This window comes from Anomaloglossus baeobatrachus, chromosome 3, assembly GCF_048569485.1.
Source record: "Anomaloglossus baeobatrachus isolate aAnoBae1 chromosome 3, aAnoBae1.hap1, whole genome shotgun sequence".
NCBI lineage: Eukaryota > Metazoa > Chordata > Amphibia > Anura > Aromobatidae > Anomaloglossus > Anomaloglossus baeobatrachus.
In genome coordinates this window covers 528,579,671-528,591,857 of record NC_134355.1, presented here as the reverse complement: position 1 = coordinate 528,591,857, position 12,187 = coordinate 528,579,671, and the positions used below count along the sequence as shown (strand labels likewise).

The window sequence follows — 12,187 nt, the reverse complement described above, 5'->3', positions numbered from 1 at the left end:
CTTTACACGCAGAAACATCGCTAGCGATGTCGCTCGTGAAAGCAGCCGCCCCCGTCGTTTGTGCGCCCGGGCAAATCGCTGCCCGTGGCGCACAATATCGCTAATACCCGTCACACGGACTTACCTTCCCAGCAACGTTGCTGTGGCCGGTGAACAGCCTCTTTTCTAAGGGGGTGGTTCATGCGGCGTCACAGAGACGTCACACGGCAGGCGTCCAATAGAAGCGGAGGGACGGAGAACAGCCGCATGAAAGTCATTCCCGCCTTGTTGCCGGAGGACACAGGTACGGTGTTGTTCGTCTTTCCTGGGGTGTGACACATAGTAATGTGTGCTGCCTCAGGAACGACCAACAACCTGCGTCCTGAACCAGCAACGACATTTGGGAAATGAACGATTTGTCAACGATCAACAATTAGGGGAGTAATTTGATCATTAGCGGTCGCTCGTACGTGTCACATGCAACGACGTCGCTAACGAGGCCGGATGTGCGTCACGAATCCCGTGACCCCAACGACATCTCGTTAGCGATGTCGTTGCGTGTAAAGCCCCTTTTATGCTTTTCCTGTACTTCTAAGTGTTGCTATAGTTCCTTGCTGCTTTTTGGACTTTATTTTCATTATTCTTTTTAAAGATGGAAAATATTTTGCAAACATTCAAATTGCGCAGCAATAACCAATTTCATAATTTCAAAATAAGAAATTATTCAATAAATCCTGAAAGCAATAAATGTTCCATAGGATCATTTATTCTCAAGCTCTTAGCATGGATGTAATAAGTAAGAACAGTATTGACTTGCTGTGTCAAGTTTCCTAATTTTGTTTATGTTCTTCCTTTTCCAAAATCTGCCTTTCTGGGATTTTTTAGGCCCATTAATTCTGTTATAATAATACAAAGTTGTTATGGTTCAGGTGTTAAGATCTCCAATATGTGACACAGTGAAACACAATATTAGAATATTAGTACATTATTTTACATGCATTAATACATTAAACCTGAATTACATAAATAGAAACCTCATTAAAGGAATCCTGTCATGCAAAAAATGTTATTACCCTGCAGATATGGGGTTTATCTGCAGATTAGTAGCATTCTGAAGCTGCTCGTCCACACTGAGAGCCCCGCTGCTGGGAAGAAATAAAGTTTATTCCTCCCGGCAGCCTCGGGCTTTCAGTCATGAGGGTGGCGCTGGTGCTGCTTCAGTCACTGCTCACCATATAGTGAGTGGTGGCTATAACCATGCCTCCGGCTCTTAATGACAGCTGCCTCAGTAATAGAGCCGGCTGTCGGTCAGTATCAGGGCCCGGCATAGGTTACAGAAACCGCTCACTATGCACAGAATCGTAGCTGAAGCCGCATCGGCGCCACCACCATGACTGAAAGCTCAAGCCTGCCAAAAGGAATAAACTTAATTTCCTTTCGGTAGTGGGGCTCCCAGTGCGGGTGACAGGCAGCTTCAGAACGCTATTACCTGCCGATTGACCCCATATCTGCAGGTTAATAGCCTTTTTTTACATAACAGCTTCCATTTAAATAAGTAAATGAAGACTAGCACCTGCTGATAAATATTACTATCTGTACTATGTATTGTACAGAACGGATATACTAAGCTTCTATTTTCATCTACATAAGAACATTTTTAGTTAAAAAAAACTATACAGACAACAACGGTCCCGATTAGTACAGGTTTGGTAGCACTTCCTCTATTTTTGTCTAAAAGTGACACACCACTTTGTTGTTTACTGATTTTGCATAAAAAAAGAGAGTCAACTCTTGAGTCTTACCTAAATTCTACCTCCACAAGACTCAGTTCCTTCAAATCTGCACTTAGCTCGAATGCCCGTAAAATAGGATCTTCTTCAGTTAACATAATTAAGGCCGGACTGGCCAAACACCGGTAAATATCAAGCCGAAATCTGCAAACCACAAAGAAAAAAGACCAAATATTATACTACTGTACATAGCTAATGACATGATTGGTTGTTCTGTTAAAGGGAACCTGTCAGGTGCCTGGCACTTCCGGTTATGTGCACTATGAATCCGGGTGTACGCATCCTGGCTTCAGAGAGGTGTATTGCTCATGACTGGAAGTGCCGAGCATTCAACAGAGTGGTCACAGGAACACAGGTACGTGCTGAACCACTGGTGACGCTGCATTGAATAGCATGTTAGTACACCCCTGTGGGTGTGCTAACATGCTAAGAGGGCGGCTAGTCAGGGGATATAATGCCCTTGGGACTAGTCCCTGTCCTCATTAGCATATTATAAAGGATCTTAGAAATACTTTTTCTAAAGATCCCTTCATCTATTCTACTAGATACAGGGACAGTTAGGCAGGGATTAGCAATATGCACCCAGAACTGCTCGTGGTTCTGGGTGCATATTCCACCTGACAGGTACCCTTTAAAGTGAACCTGTCATCACTATTAATTATAAGAATGATAAGTACTTTACTGAACACATAGAAGCTAACTGTGTGTAAAGAATACATGAGAGTCACCGAGGCGAGTGCCATAAAATTTACTTCGCTTCATCATTGACAGTGCTCACCTGGAGTGTCTCAGACTGTCCTTCTTGTTCTTAGCTGTACAGAGGGTACACTCACAGCCGACAGCATGAGGTTTCGGAAGAGAGACGTCTTGTTTTAGGAGCATTGTTAGGATCTCATAATTGTTCCTGTGAGCAGCTAAAATAACAGGAGCCACATCCATGGTTGTGGAGTATTCTGGATTCTGTATACGCTCCATGAGTTTCTGAAATAGGAAGCAGATATTAAAAAAAAAAAACAAAATTCAGTATACAGTATGGGAAAAAAAGGTCTTTCAGAAGTACAAGCATGCTTAAATATCCCAACCCAACTTATATTTAACTGCATTTTCTGAATACTTTTGATATATCATATAGATACTTATGCCTGCTTTACACGAGATGACCGATCGCGCGATTTCACGATCGATCGTACCCGCCCCCGTCGTTTGTGCATCACGGGCAAATTGCTGCCCGTGTCGCACAAACTCGTTTAACCTCCGTCACACACACTTACCTTCCGGACGACCTCGCTGTGGGCGACGAACGTCCACTTCCTGGAGTGGGAGGGACGTTCGGCGTCACAGCGACGTCACACGGCAGCCGGCCAATAGAAGCGGAGGGGCGGAGATGAGCGGAATGTAAACATCCCGCCCACCTCCTTCCTTCCACATAGCCGGCGGGAGCCGCGGGACGCAGGTAAGCTGCTGTTCATCGTTCCCGGGGTGTCACACAGAGCAACATAAACGATGAACAACTGGCGCCATTTTAATTAAACAATTTTATGAAACCTAGCGACGAGTACACGACTCACGATATGTGAGCGATACTGCGTCGCTAGGAGGTGTTACACGAGACGACATCGTGTACAATGCCAGATGTGCGTCACGAAAACCGTGACCCCGACGATGCATCGCACGATCAGTCGTCTCGTGTAAAGCCCGCATTAGAGTCGGTTCTAATCCTTAGATCCTCCTCACCAGTTTCTACAATGGAGGAGTTGAAGCACTAAGCTGGGCACTGCTCTACTCTGAGACTCATGAACAACTCCATAAAGTTTGCATAGTGCCCAACAGAAAGTGTAACTATTGTTTTAATTTGTATTTCATAATTCAATAGTACCCATGAAAATAAGTAACTATGTAATATAATTCAAAATTGTGAGAAAAAAATCTGTATTTAGTGAAGACCTTTACATTACTGAGATAGGAGATGAGAGCTGCTACTGATGAGATTCTATGTATATAGAAGGGAGGAGGGGCGGAGCTCTGCCTCTAGCCCCTCCCTATGCCTCCTGCTCCTCCTTCTGCCTCTAGCCCGTCCCTCTGCCTTTAGCTCCTCCCTGTGCGTCTAGCCCCTCCCTATGCTTCTAGCTCCTCCCCATGCCTCTAACCCCTCCCTCTGCATTTAGCTCTTCCCTCCTCCCCTCCTCATAAAATCTCATGAGTAACAGCTGCCATCTCCTATCTCTGTAATGAGAAAGTCTTCACTGAATATAGAATTGAAAATTTTGATAACGACTGATCAATTGTGGCAGAGAAAGAACCTAATTTGACTGATAAGATAGGTTACATAGTTACTTATTTTCATATGTACTATTGATTTATGAAATAAAAACTAAAACTATGGTTACATTTTAAAGGGGTATTTCCATCTCCAAGTTCATATCCTAACATGTAGTAGGTGTAATAATAATAATATTAGCAAATACCTCCAATTAGAAATGTAGTATAATTCTTCTGACTCCTGATGTTGCTTACTTCATGTTCAGGGCATTGCAGGACCTTAGATATCCATGGTGACAATCACTAGCAACTAACTAGTTTACTAACTGACTATATGGTATATAAGGTCCTGTTATGCCCTGAACATGCAGTAAGCGACATACTAAATCAGTAGAACTATACTACATTTTTAATTGGAGGTATTTGTTAATATTATTAATATTACACCTACTGCATCTGCATGTTGGGATAGGATCTTGAAGATAGAAATACCCCTTTAAGCCTTGGATGAAAGGAGAATTCAGATGAACACTTCAGAGCCATCACTTTAGAAATTGTGAGTTGGGCAAAAGACTCATTTGTTGTTTCACAGAGAAGCCTCATGTAAATAATTTCAGCCCATCTTTTATGTAAAAACCCATTTTTAGGACAAATGCAGTATGACAATATAAAACCTTCTACCCCAACTGGTGCAGTGCAGACTTTGAAGCCATCATCAGAACGGTACTATAGCATTAGGTCTAGAGAGAAGTTTTGGGGATTTGAGATTAAAATATAATTCAATTTTAGCTTATTGTGATCCATATATATATACACTCCGTCCCCTATATACTGCACTGATCAGCACCTACCACAATTGTTGGCCTTGTTGTCCACTTTGGACGGTGATTCAGTAGAATATCTACTGCTCCAACCACTTCAGAGTCTATTGCCACCAGCAATGCATCTGTGGACTACAAAATAAGACATTTAGACATTTACATTATCGTCTGCCATGATCTTTTAACATAATCTTCAAATTCAGTGTCATTACTTGTGCTTTACACATACTTGCCCCGAAACTTGTTTGGGCATTGAGAAACAAAAATGATAATTAGGTACCCCCCAAAAAAGATCTGGGGTGAAACCCCAAACCATTAGAAACACTCATCCAAAACTTACCATAGAGCCCTCTCTATCCTCTCTGTCCCTGCCATCATCAGTGCACAGAACAGGAGACCAACTGCTACCCCATATATAGAGACACTTGAGGAGGCATGAGAAGAGAAGACGAATGATGGAAGATGAACAAACACAGGAAGACACAATGAGAAATGGGAGAGGTAAAAATGGAACATAATGTCACAATGGCGTACACTGAGTGATTATAACCTATGAAAAAAACTAAATATCAAAAATATCAAACAATGAAAAAGCTTATTTATGTAAGTCATCCTAAAACAGCTTTAATAAATTTAATTTACAGGCAAACCGTGATCAGAAAATGGCACAAGTAATCACATGATCCCAATTTTGCCCTTTTTTACCATATGATATTAACGCTGACGTCTTGTCACATGGCAAACATTAGTAAGATTTGTCATAGGGAATGATGAGTAGAGAAACCTCATATTGGTCCATTGTTCCCATTTAGTACAATCCAAAATTAGTCAATGATTAGATTTGCAATATTGACCACAAAAATGGCCTAAATTATATATTAAAAGGCAAGTCAAGAAGACTCCAATTTAACCCCTTCCCATTGCAATTAATTTTCATTTTTTTCAGTTTCTTATATTTCTCCCTTTCTTCTGAGAGCCATAACGTTTTTTTTCCCATCAACATACAGTAGCTGCATGGCGTCTTGTTTTCTTCTGGGATGAGTTGTAGTTTTGAATGGACCTATTTATTTTAAGATAAAATGGAAGAAAATACAAGTACAAAAGCCATTGTTTATTTCTCATTTTGTGGTAATAATGACCTGGCTACTGGACTTTCTAAGTCAGTATGATTACCATAATTAAGTAGTAAAAAATTTGTGGGACAATGTGTAAAAATAAAAGTTTGGTTTCTGTCACTTTTTAATTTTTCTTTTTTATGGTGTTTATCATACTAGCTAATTAACTAATCATTTTATGGTTTTATAGACTGAACTTTACAAATGCGGCAATATGAAAAATAGATATTTTTAAACTATTTTTAGGTTTTTTTATCCCCTTTTATGGAACCTAAAGGGGTTTTCCACTACTTTTACATTGATGGCCTATCCTTAGGAGAAATCATCAATGTCTGATTGGCCAAGGTAAAACCCCGCACTCACTAGTCAGGTGTTCTTGGTCCTGGCAGTGGCAGCAGGCATCCAGAAATGCTCAGTTCCGGAGCTGCTCCGTCTTCTGATAGCGGCTGCGGCCAGATACTGCACATCCACCTCCCATTCTAATCAATAGGAGTGGATGTGCAGTACTCATCCGCGGGCACTATCAGAAGACAGAGCAGCTCCAAAATTGATCATTTCCGGCTTCCTGTTACCGCCGCCGGAACAGAAACAGCTGATCGGTGAGGGTGCCAGGTGTCGGACCCCGGCCAATCAGACATTGATGACCTATCCTAAGGGGTACTTTGCACACTACGACATTGCAAGCCTATGCTTGCGATGCCGAGCGCGATAGTCCCCGCCCCCGTCGCAGCAGCGATATCTTATGATAGCTGCCGTAGTGAACATTATCGCTACGGCAGAGTCACACGCACTCACCTGCCCTGCGACGTCGCTCTGGCCGGCGACCCACCTCCTTCCTAAGGGGGCGGGTCATGCGGCGTCACAGAGAAGTCACACGGCAGGCGGCCAATTGAAGCGGAGGGGCGGAGATGAGTGGGACGTAAACATCCCGCCCACCTCCGTGCTTCCACATAGCCGGCGAGAGCCGTGGTGACGCAGGTAAGCTGATGTTCCTCGCTCCTGCGGCTTCTCACACAGCGATGTGTGCTGCCGCAGGGGAACGAGGAACAACATCATACCATCGCTGCAGGGAAATTATGAAAATGTCGGACACCACACCGATGATATGATTACGACGCATTTGCGCTCGTTAATCGTATCAAAAAGGATTTACACACTACAATTTCGACAGCGACGCCGGATGTGCGTCACTTTTGATTTGACCCCACCGACATCGCAGCTGCGATGTCATAGTGTGCAAAGTACCCCTAAGGATAAGCTATCAATATAAAAGTAGTGGACAACCTCTTTAAAATTGTTTGATCAATTGCTCTATATAATGCAATACCTCTGAATTGCAGTATATAGTGAAAATAATGCTATCTTATGAAGCCCAGCAATTCCTGGGCTTCACAAGTGGACTAAGGAAGCAGGCAGTATATACTATTACATCCTCCAGCAAGAAGAGGGTTAATCAAACATTATACTTGCATGAAAGGCCTTGAGCTGCCAAACTTTTAGAACATATCCAGTCATTTTGAATTGATAGGGGATAAAATTATTTGGGTCAACAAACACCGCCAAAAGCATTAAATTCAAAATGCTCATCAAAACTATTCATACAATGGTTAAATACACAATAACTGTTAATATATATTTAATAATTAGTTAATTAGACTAATATTAGTTTGGGATCCCAGTCCTATCTATTGGTAACGTTTCGCTTCCATCATTGCATACAGGCCTTATTGGCCCATTGACATCCCTCATTTAGATGATGCTGCATGGACATGTCCAACAATTCTTGTGGAAATCTTAGCCGGTAGTTCATATTGACCTTCTGTGGTAGCCATACAATCAGGATAATTGGATGCAATGCTCAATTGAGCAATAAGACCAGGTCATGAATCAACTGACAATCCTCATATTTGCAACTAAAGTCACAAACCACTAGGTCAACTACAGTTGTGTCCAATATAACATTAGAACTAATGGAAATAACAAAAGTGATCAAAATGGATCAGAGAATTGTGAATTGTCAAGTGATAAGCAACTGTAATCCGGGCGTCACACGGGATGATAAATCGTGCGATCGCATAAGCGATCGCACCCGCCCCCGTCGTTTGTGCGTCACGGGCAATTTGATGCCCGTGGAGCACAAAGTTGTTTACCCCGTCACACGTACTTACCTGCTGGACGACCTCGCTGTGGGCGGCGAACATCCTCTTCTTGAAGGGGGAGGGACGTTCGGCATCACAGCGGCGTCACACAGCCGCCGGCCAATAGAAGCAGAGGGGTGGAGATGAGCGGGACGTAAACATCCCGCCCACCTCCTTCCTTCCGCATTGCCGGCGGGACACAGGTAAGCTGTGTTCATGGTTCCCGTGGTGTCACGCGGAGCGATGTGTGCTGCCACGGGAACGACAAACAACTGGAGCACAGAAGGAGGAACGACTTTTTGAAAATGAACGACGTGTCAACGAGCAACGATAAGGTAAGTATTTTTGCTCGTTCACAGTCGTTCTGAGGTGTCACACGGTACGATATGTCTGACGATGCCAGATATGCATCACTAACAACGTGACCCCGATGACATATCGCCCGATATATCATACCGTGTGACGCCCGCATAACTTTCTGGGGTTTAGGGGACGTTCACACTGCATTTTTTGCTGCCTGAATCCTATAGTGGCCCAGTACTTAGCAGTATAGACCTGAGCTCAAATCCCACCAAGGACAATAATGTAAGGAATTTGTATATTCTCCCTATGTTTATATTTCCTCTGATATTCCAAAGACATACTGAAAGGAAATTTAAGGGGGCTTTACACGCAACGACATAGCTAACGAGATGTCGTTGGGGTCTCGGAATTCGTGATGCACATCTGGCCTCATTAGCAACGTTGTTGCGTGTGAAACGCACGAACGACCGTTAACGATCAAAATTACTCACTTAATCGTTGATCGTTGACACGTCGTTCTAATCCCAAATATCGTTGCTGTTGCACGACGCAGGTTGTTCGTCGTTCCTGCAGCAGCACACATCGCTATGTGTGACATCGCAGGAACGAGGAACAACATCGTACCTGCGGCCGCCGGCAATGAGGAAGGAATGAGGTGGGCGGGACGTTACGGCCGCTCATCTCCGCCCCTCCGCTTCTATTGGGCGGCCACTTAGTGACGCCGCTGTGACACCGCATGAACCGCCCCCTTAGAAAGGAGGCGGTTTGCCGACAACAGCGGCGTCGCTAGGAAGGTAAGTATGTGTGACGGGTGTTAGCGATGTTGTGCACCACGGGCAGCGATTTGCCCGTGACGCACAACCGACGGGGGTGGATGCTTTCACCAGTGACAACGCTAGCTGTGTGTAAAGTGGCCTTTAGATTATGAGTACCAATGGGGACAGTGATGATAATGTCTGTAAAGTGCTGTGGAGTTAATGGCGCTATATAAGGGACTAAAATAAATGAATTGCTCAAAAAAATTATGATTAAGACTAAGGCCGTCGTCACACGGGACGATCTATCGTATGATCGCATGAGTGATCGTACCCATCCCCGTCGTTTCTGCGTCACGGGCAATTAGTTGCCCGTGACGCACAAAGTCGTTAACCCCCTTTCACACGCACTTACCTCCTGGGCGACGTCGCTGTGGGCGGCGAACATCCTCTTCCTGAAGGGGGATGGACGTTCAGCGTCACAGCGACATCACACGGCAGCCGGCCTATAGAAGCGGAGGGGCGGAGATGAGCGGGACGTAAATATCCCGCCCACCTCCTTCCTTCTGCATTGCCGGTGGGACGCAGGTAAGCTGCAGTTCATCGCTCCCGAGGTGTCACACGGAGCGATGTGTGCTGCCACGGGAACGATGAACAACCGAAGCACAGAAGGAGGACCGACATTTTGAAAATGACCGACGTGTCAACGAGCAACGATAAGGTGAGTATTTTTGCTCATTCACAGTTGTTCGGAGGTATCAGACGGTACAATATCTCTGACGATGCCGGATGTGCGTCACTAATGACGTGACCCCGACGACATATCGCCCGATATATCGTACCGCGTGACGCCGGCATAACCATCGACAGGGTGATAAACTACAATGACACAGATAGATGGGGTGCAAATGAACTCCTTTTTTTCTGGGAGTGTCCATATGTTTAGAAGAACACAGAAACATAGCAAAAATATGATCTGAATGGACAGACACGTTTAGAAAAAAAGCACAGCCTGAGTTGACTTGAACTCCCTCTGTGTAATTGCAGTTTATGGCTCCATCAGAGTCTGGTCTGAATCATGTATTTAGGGGGATTGGGGCAGAATCATCCATACCATGAAATGCAGTGTGAAAAGAGCCTTATGGAAATATACTCAGCAAAGAGGAAGCTTCAACTATATCAATGCCATTGTTTTATATAAATAAATAATCTCCAAGATAATTATAATAAATAAATTATTATTTTTCTGAATAAATGTTATGCATGGTAGAAATGGCAGGTTCAGTTGCACAAATGTCTACATGAAACACACGACTATGACGATGTGATGTGATGTGCATTATATGAAATGTGGGATAAATACACAAATGAACTGTGTCCACCTGACAGCCATGGTCCAGAAGAAGTTGTAGAATATCCAAGTTCTCATTTTCAATGGATATTGTAATGGCATTTCTTCCCAAGACGTCTACTGAATTAATATTTAATTCATCAGAACTGTTCTCTTCCAAGAGCTTTTTAACCATGTAATAGTCTCCTAAAGTAAAAGAGAAGCGGTGAATAACATTAGCAGATGAGAGCACTTAAAGAAATACTCTAGTGGAAACAATACGTATAAGAGATGGACAAGATAGATGAAATATTCCTACTAGCACTCATTGAATAAATCAAATATAACTTTTATTAAAAGTATAATAATCAAGAGCTCAAGGTAGGAGAAGCAGAATGCATCAAGGTGTAGTGTGTAATTGCATGAACCATAGTACGTAAAGCGAGGAAGTGTTCAAGTGACGCAAATCACAAGAGACCTCACCTAAAAAAGAGAAATGCTCTGAAAAACGCACCCGTGTAGGCTCCTTATCCAAAAGAGATTCAAAATGACCATTTACATGAATGGTTTGGGTACTTTATCATCCACTTTGTCTTAGGTGGTTTTCATAATTGTCTGCTGAGGCACAGAAGTTGTCCTTGTATTCCTCAAGAATTTATTGAAGCCCAATTTTTTAACTTCTCAACAGCTACTCACACACTCATGACTTATAGGGGTTTTTATCAGTGATAATATGCTGATTGGTGGAAATATGCCTGCTGGGATCTGCACCAATTGGCAAAATAGGGAACTTTTATCCCTGATTGGTTGTTTATATCCCTGTTACAAAATGGAGCAGTAAGACGGATAACCGATCACGATTCCATTCATTCTCTATGGGTTAACCAAAAAAAGGCAAGTGCAACAATTGGCAGCCCCATAGGGAATGAATGGGGCGGGCATCCGGAATGTTTATGTGCCGCGCCTTGTGCCAGCAGTCGGGCTGCTTGGATCAGGATACGCGATGGCTCGAGGGGCTCTGGACCCAGGGGTCGTGCGGGCACACAAATGAAGGGGGTATTTACTGGGGATTGTGTTAGAGTTTGTGACGCGCACCCATGGTATGTGGTAATTTGGAGTACCACCGCTGCAGTTGGGAGTACCCGGGGGGTGATGGAATGGGGCAGCCAGGTGTTGTAACCCTCCAGGTAGGGGGGGATGCCCTGGGACTCAGGTGATGGTGGCTATGGAGTGCTGTCGGGTGTGAAGGGGGTCACTTGCGTACTCACTCAGTCCATTAAGCTGACACCGACAACCATACCTCCCAACTTTTCAAGAAAGGAAAGAGGGACAAAATATGCGGTGCGCGCAGTGGCAAATTTTGACCACGCCCCTAGCCACACCCATTTGGCAGTAAGGGTCATTCAGCAGATGTCCCGGACTGTTCATTCATATTCATAGCAGTCAGAATTTTTTTTATATTTCTATGTGTCACTATATGACATGTTGCTTATTTGTGCCTATAAATCCGTGTTCACACGTTGCATAAATTCTGTTTCTTTTTCTTTCTGTCTGCACCAAACTACACAGTAACTATCTTCTCTGTTTTTTCCAGTTTTGCTGCATTTTTTCTGCCTTTTCTCCATTATTTAATGTGTTTTTGGTTCAGATGTGAATCTGCGTTTTTAAGTGTTTTTATTGTACTAAGAAGCTTTTTC

General features: G+C 43.6%; 1 protein-coding gene across 2 annotated transcripts in view; it reads right to left on the bottom strand.

Annotated features, from left to right (window-relative positions):
- Nucleotides 1-12,187, bottom strand: part of TRPC1 (transient receptor potential cation channel subfamily C member 1) — a 193,512-nt gene that overhangs the window by 147,108 nt on the left and 34,217 nt on the right. The window contains exons 2-6 of one of the 2 annotated variants that reach the window (XM_075340783.1): nucleotides 10,543-10,697; nucleotides 5,190-5,273; nucleotides 4,880-4,981; nucleotides 2,548-2,750; nucleotides 1,782-1,913 (exon numbers count right to left, since the gene is read on the bottom strand). In XM_075340783.1, the coding sequence (XP_075196898.1) occupies nucleotides 1,782-1,913; nucleotides 2,548-2,750; nucleotides 4,880-4,981; nucleotides 5,190-5,273; nucleotides 10,543-10,697 (676 nt within the window). The remainder of the gene's footprint in view (nucleotides 1-1,781; nucleotides 1,914-2,547; nucleotides 2,751-4,879; nucleotides 4,982-5,189; nucleotides 5,274-10,542; nucleotides 10,698-12,187) is intronic. The other variant, XM_075340784.1, reaches the window with a different exon arrangement.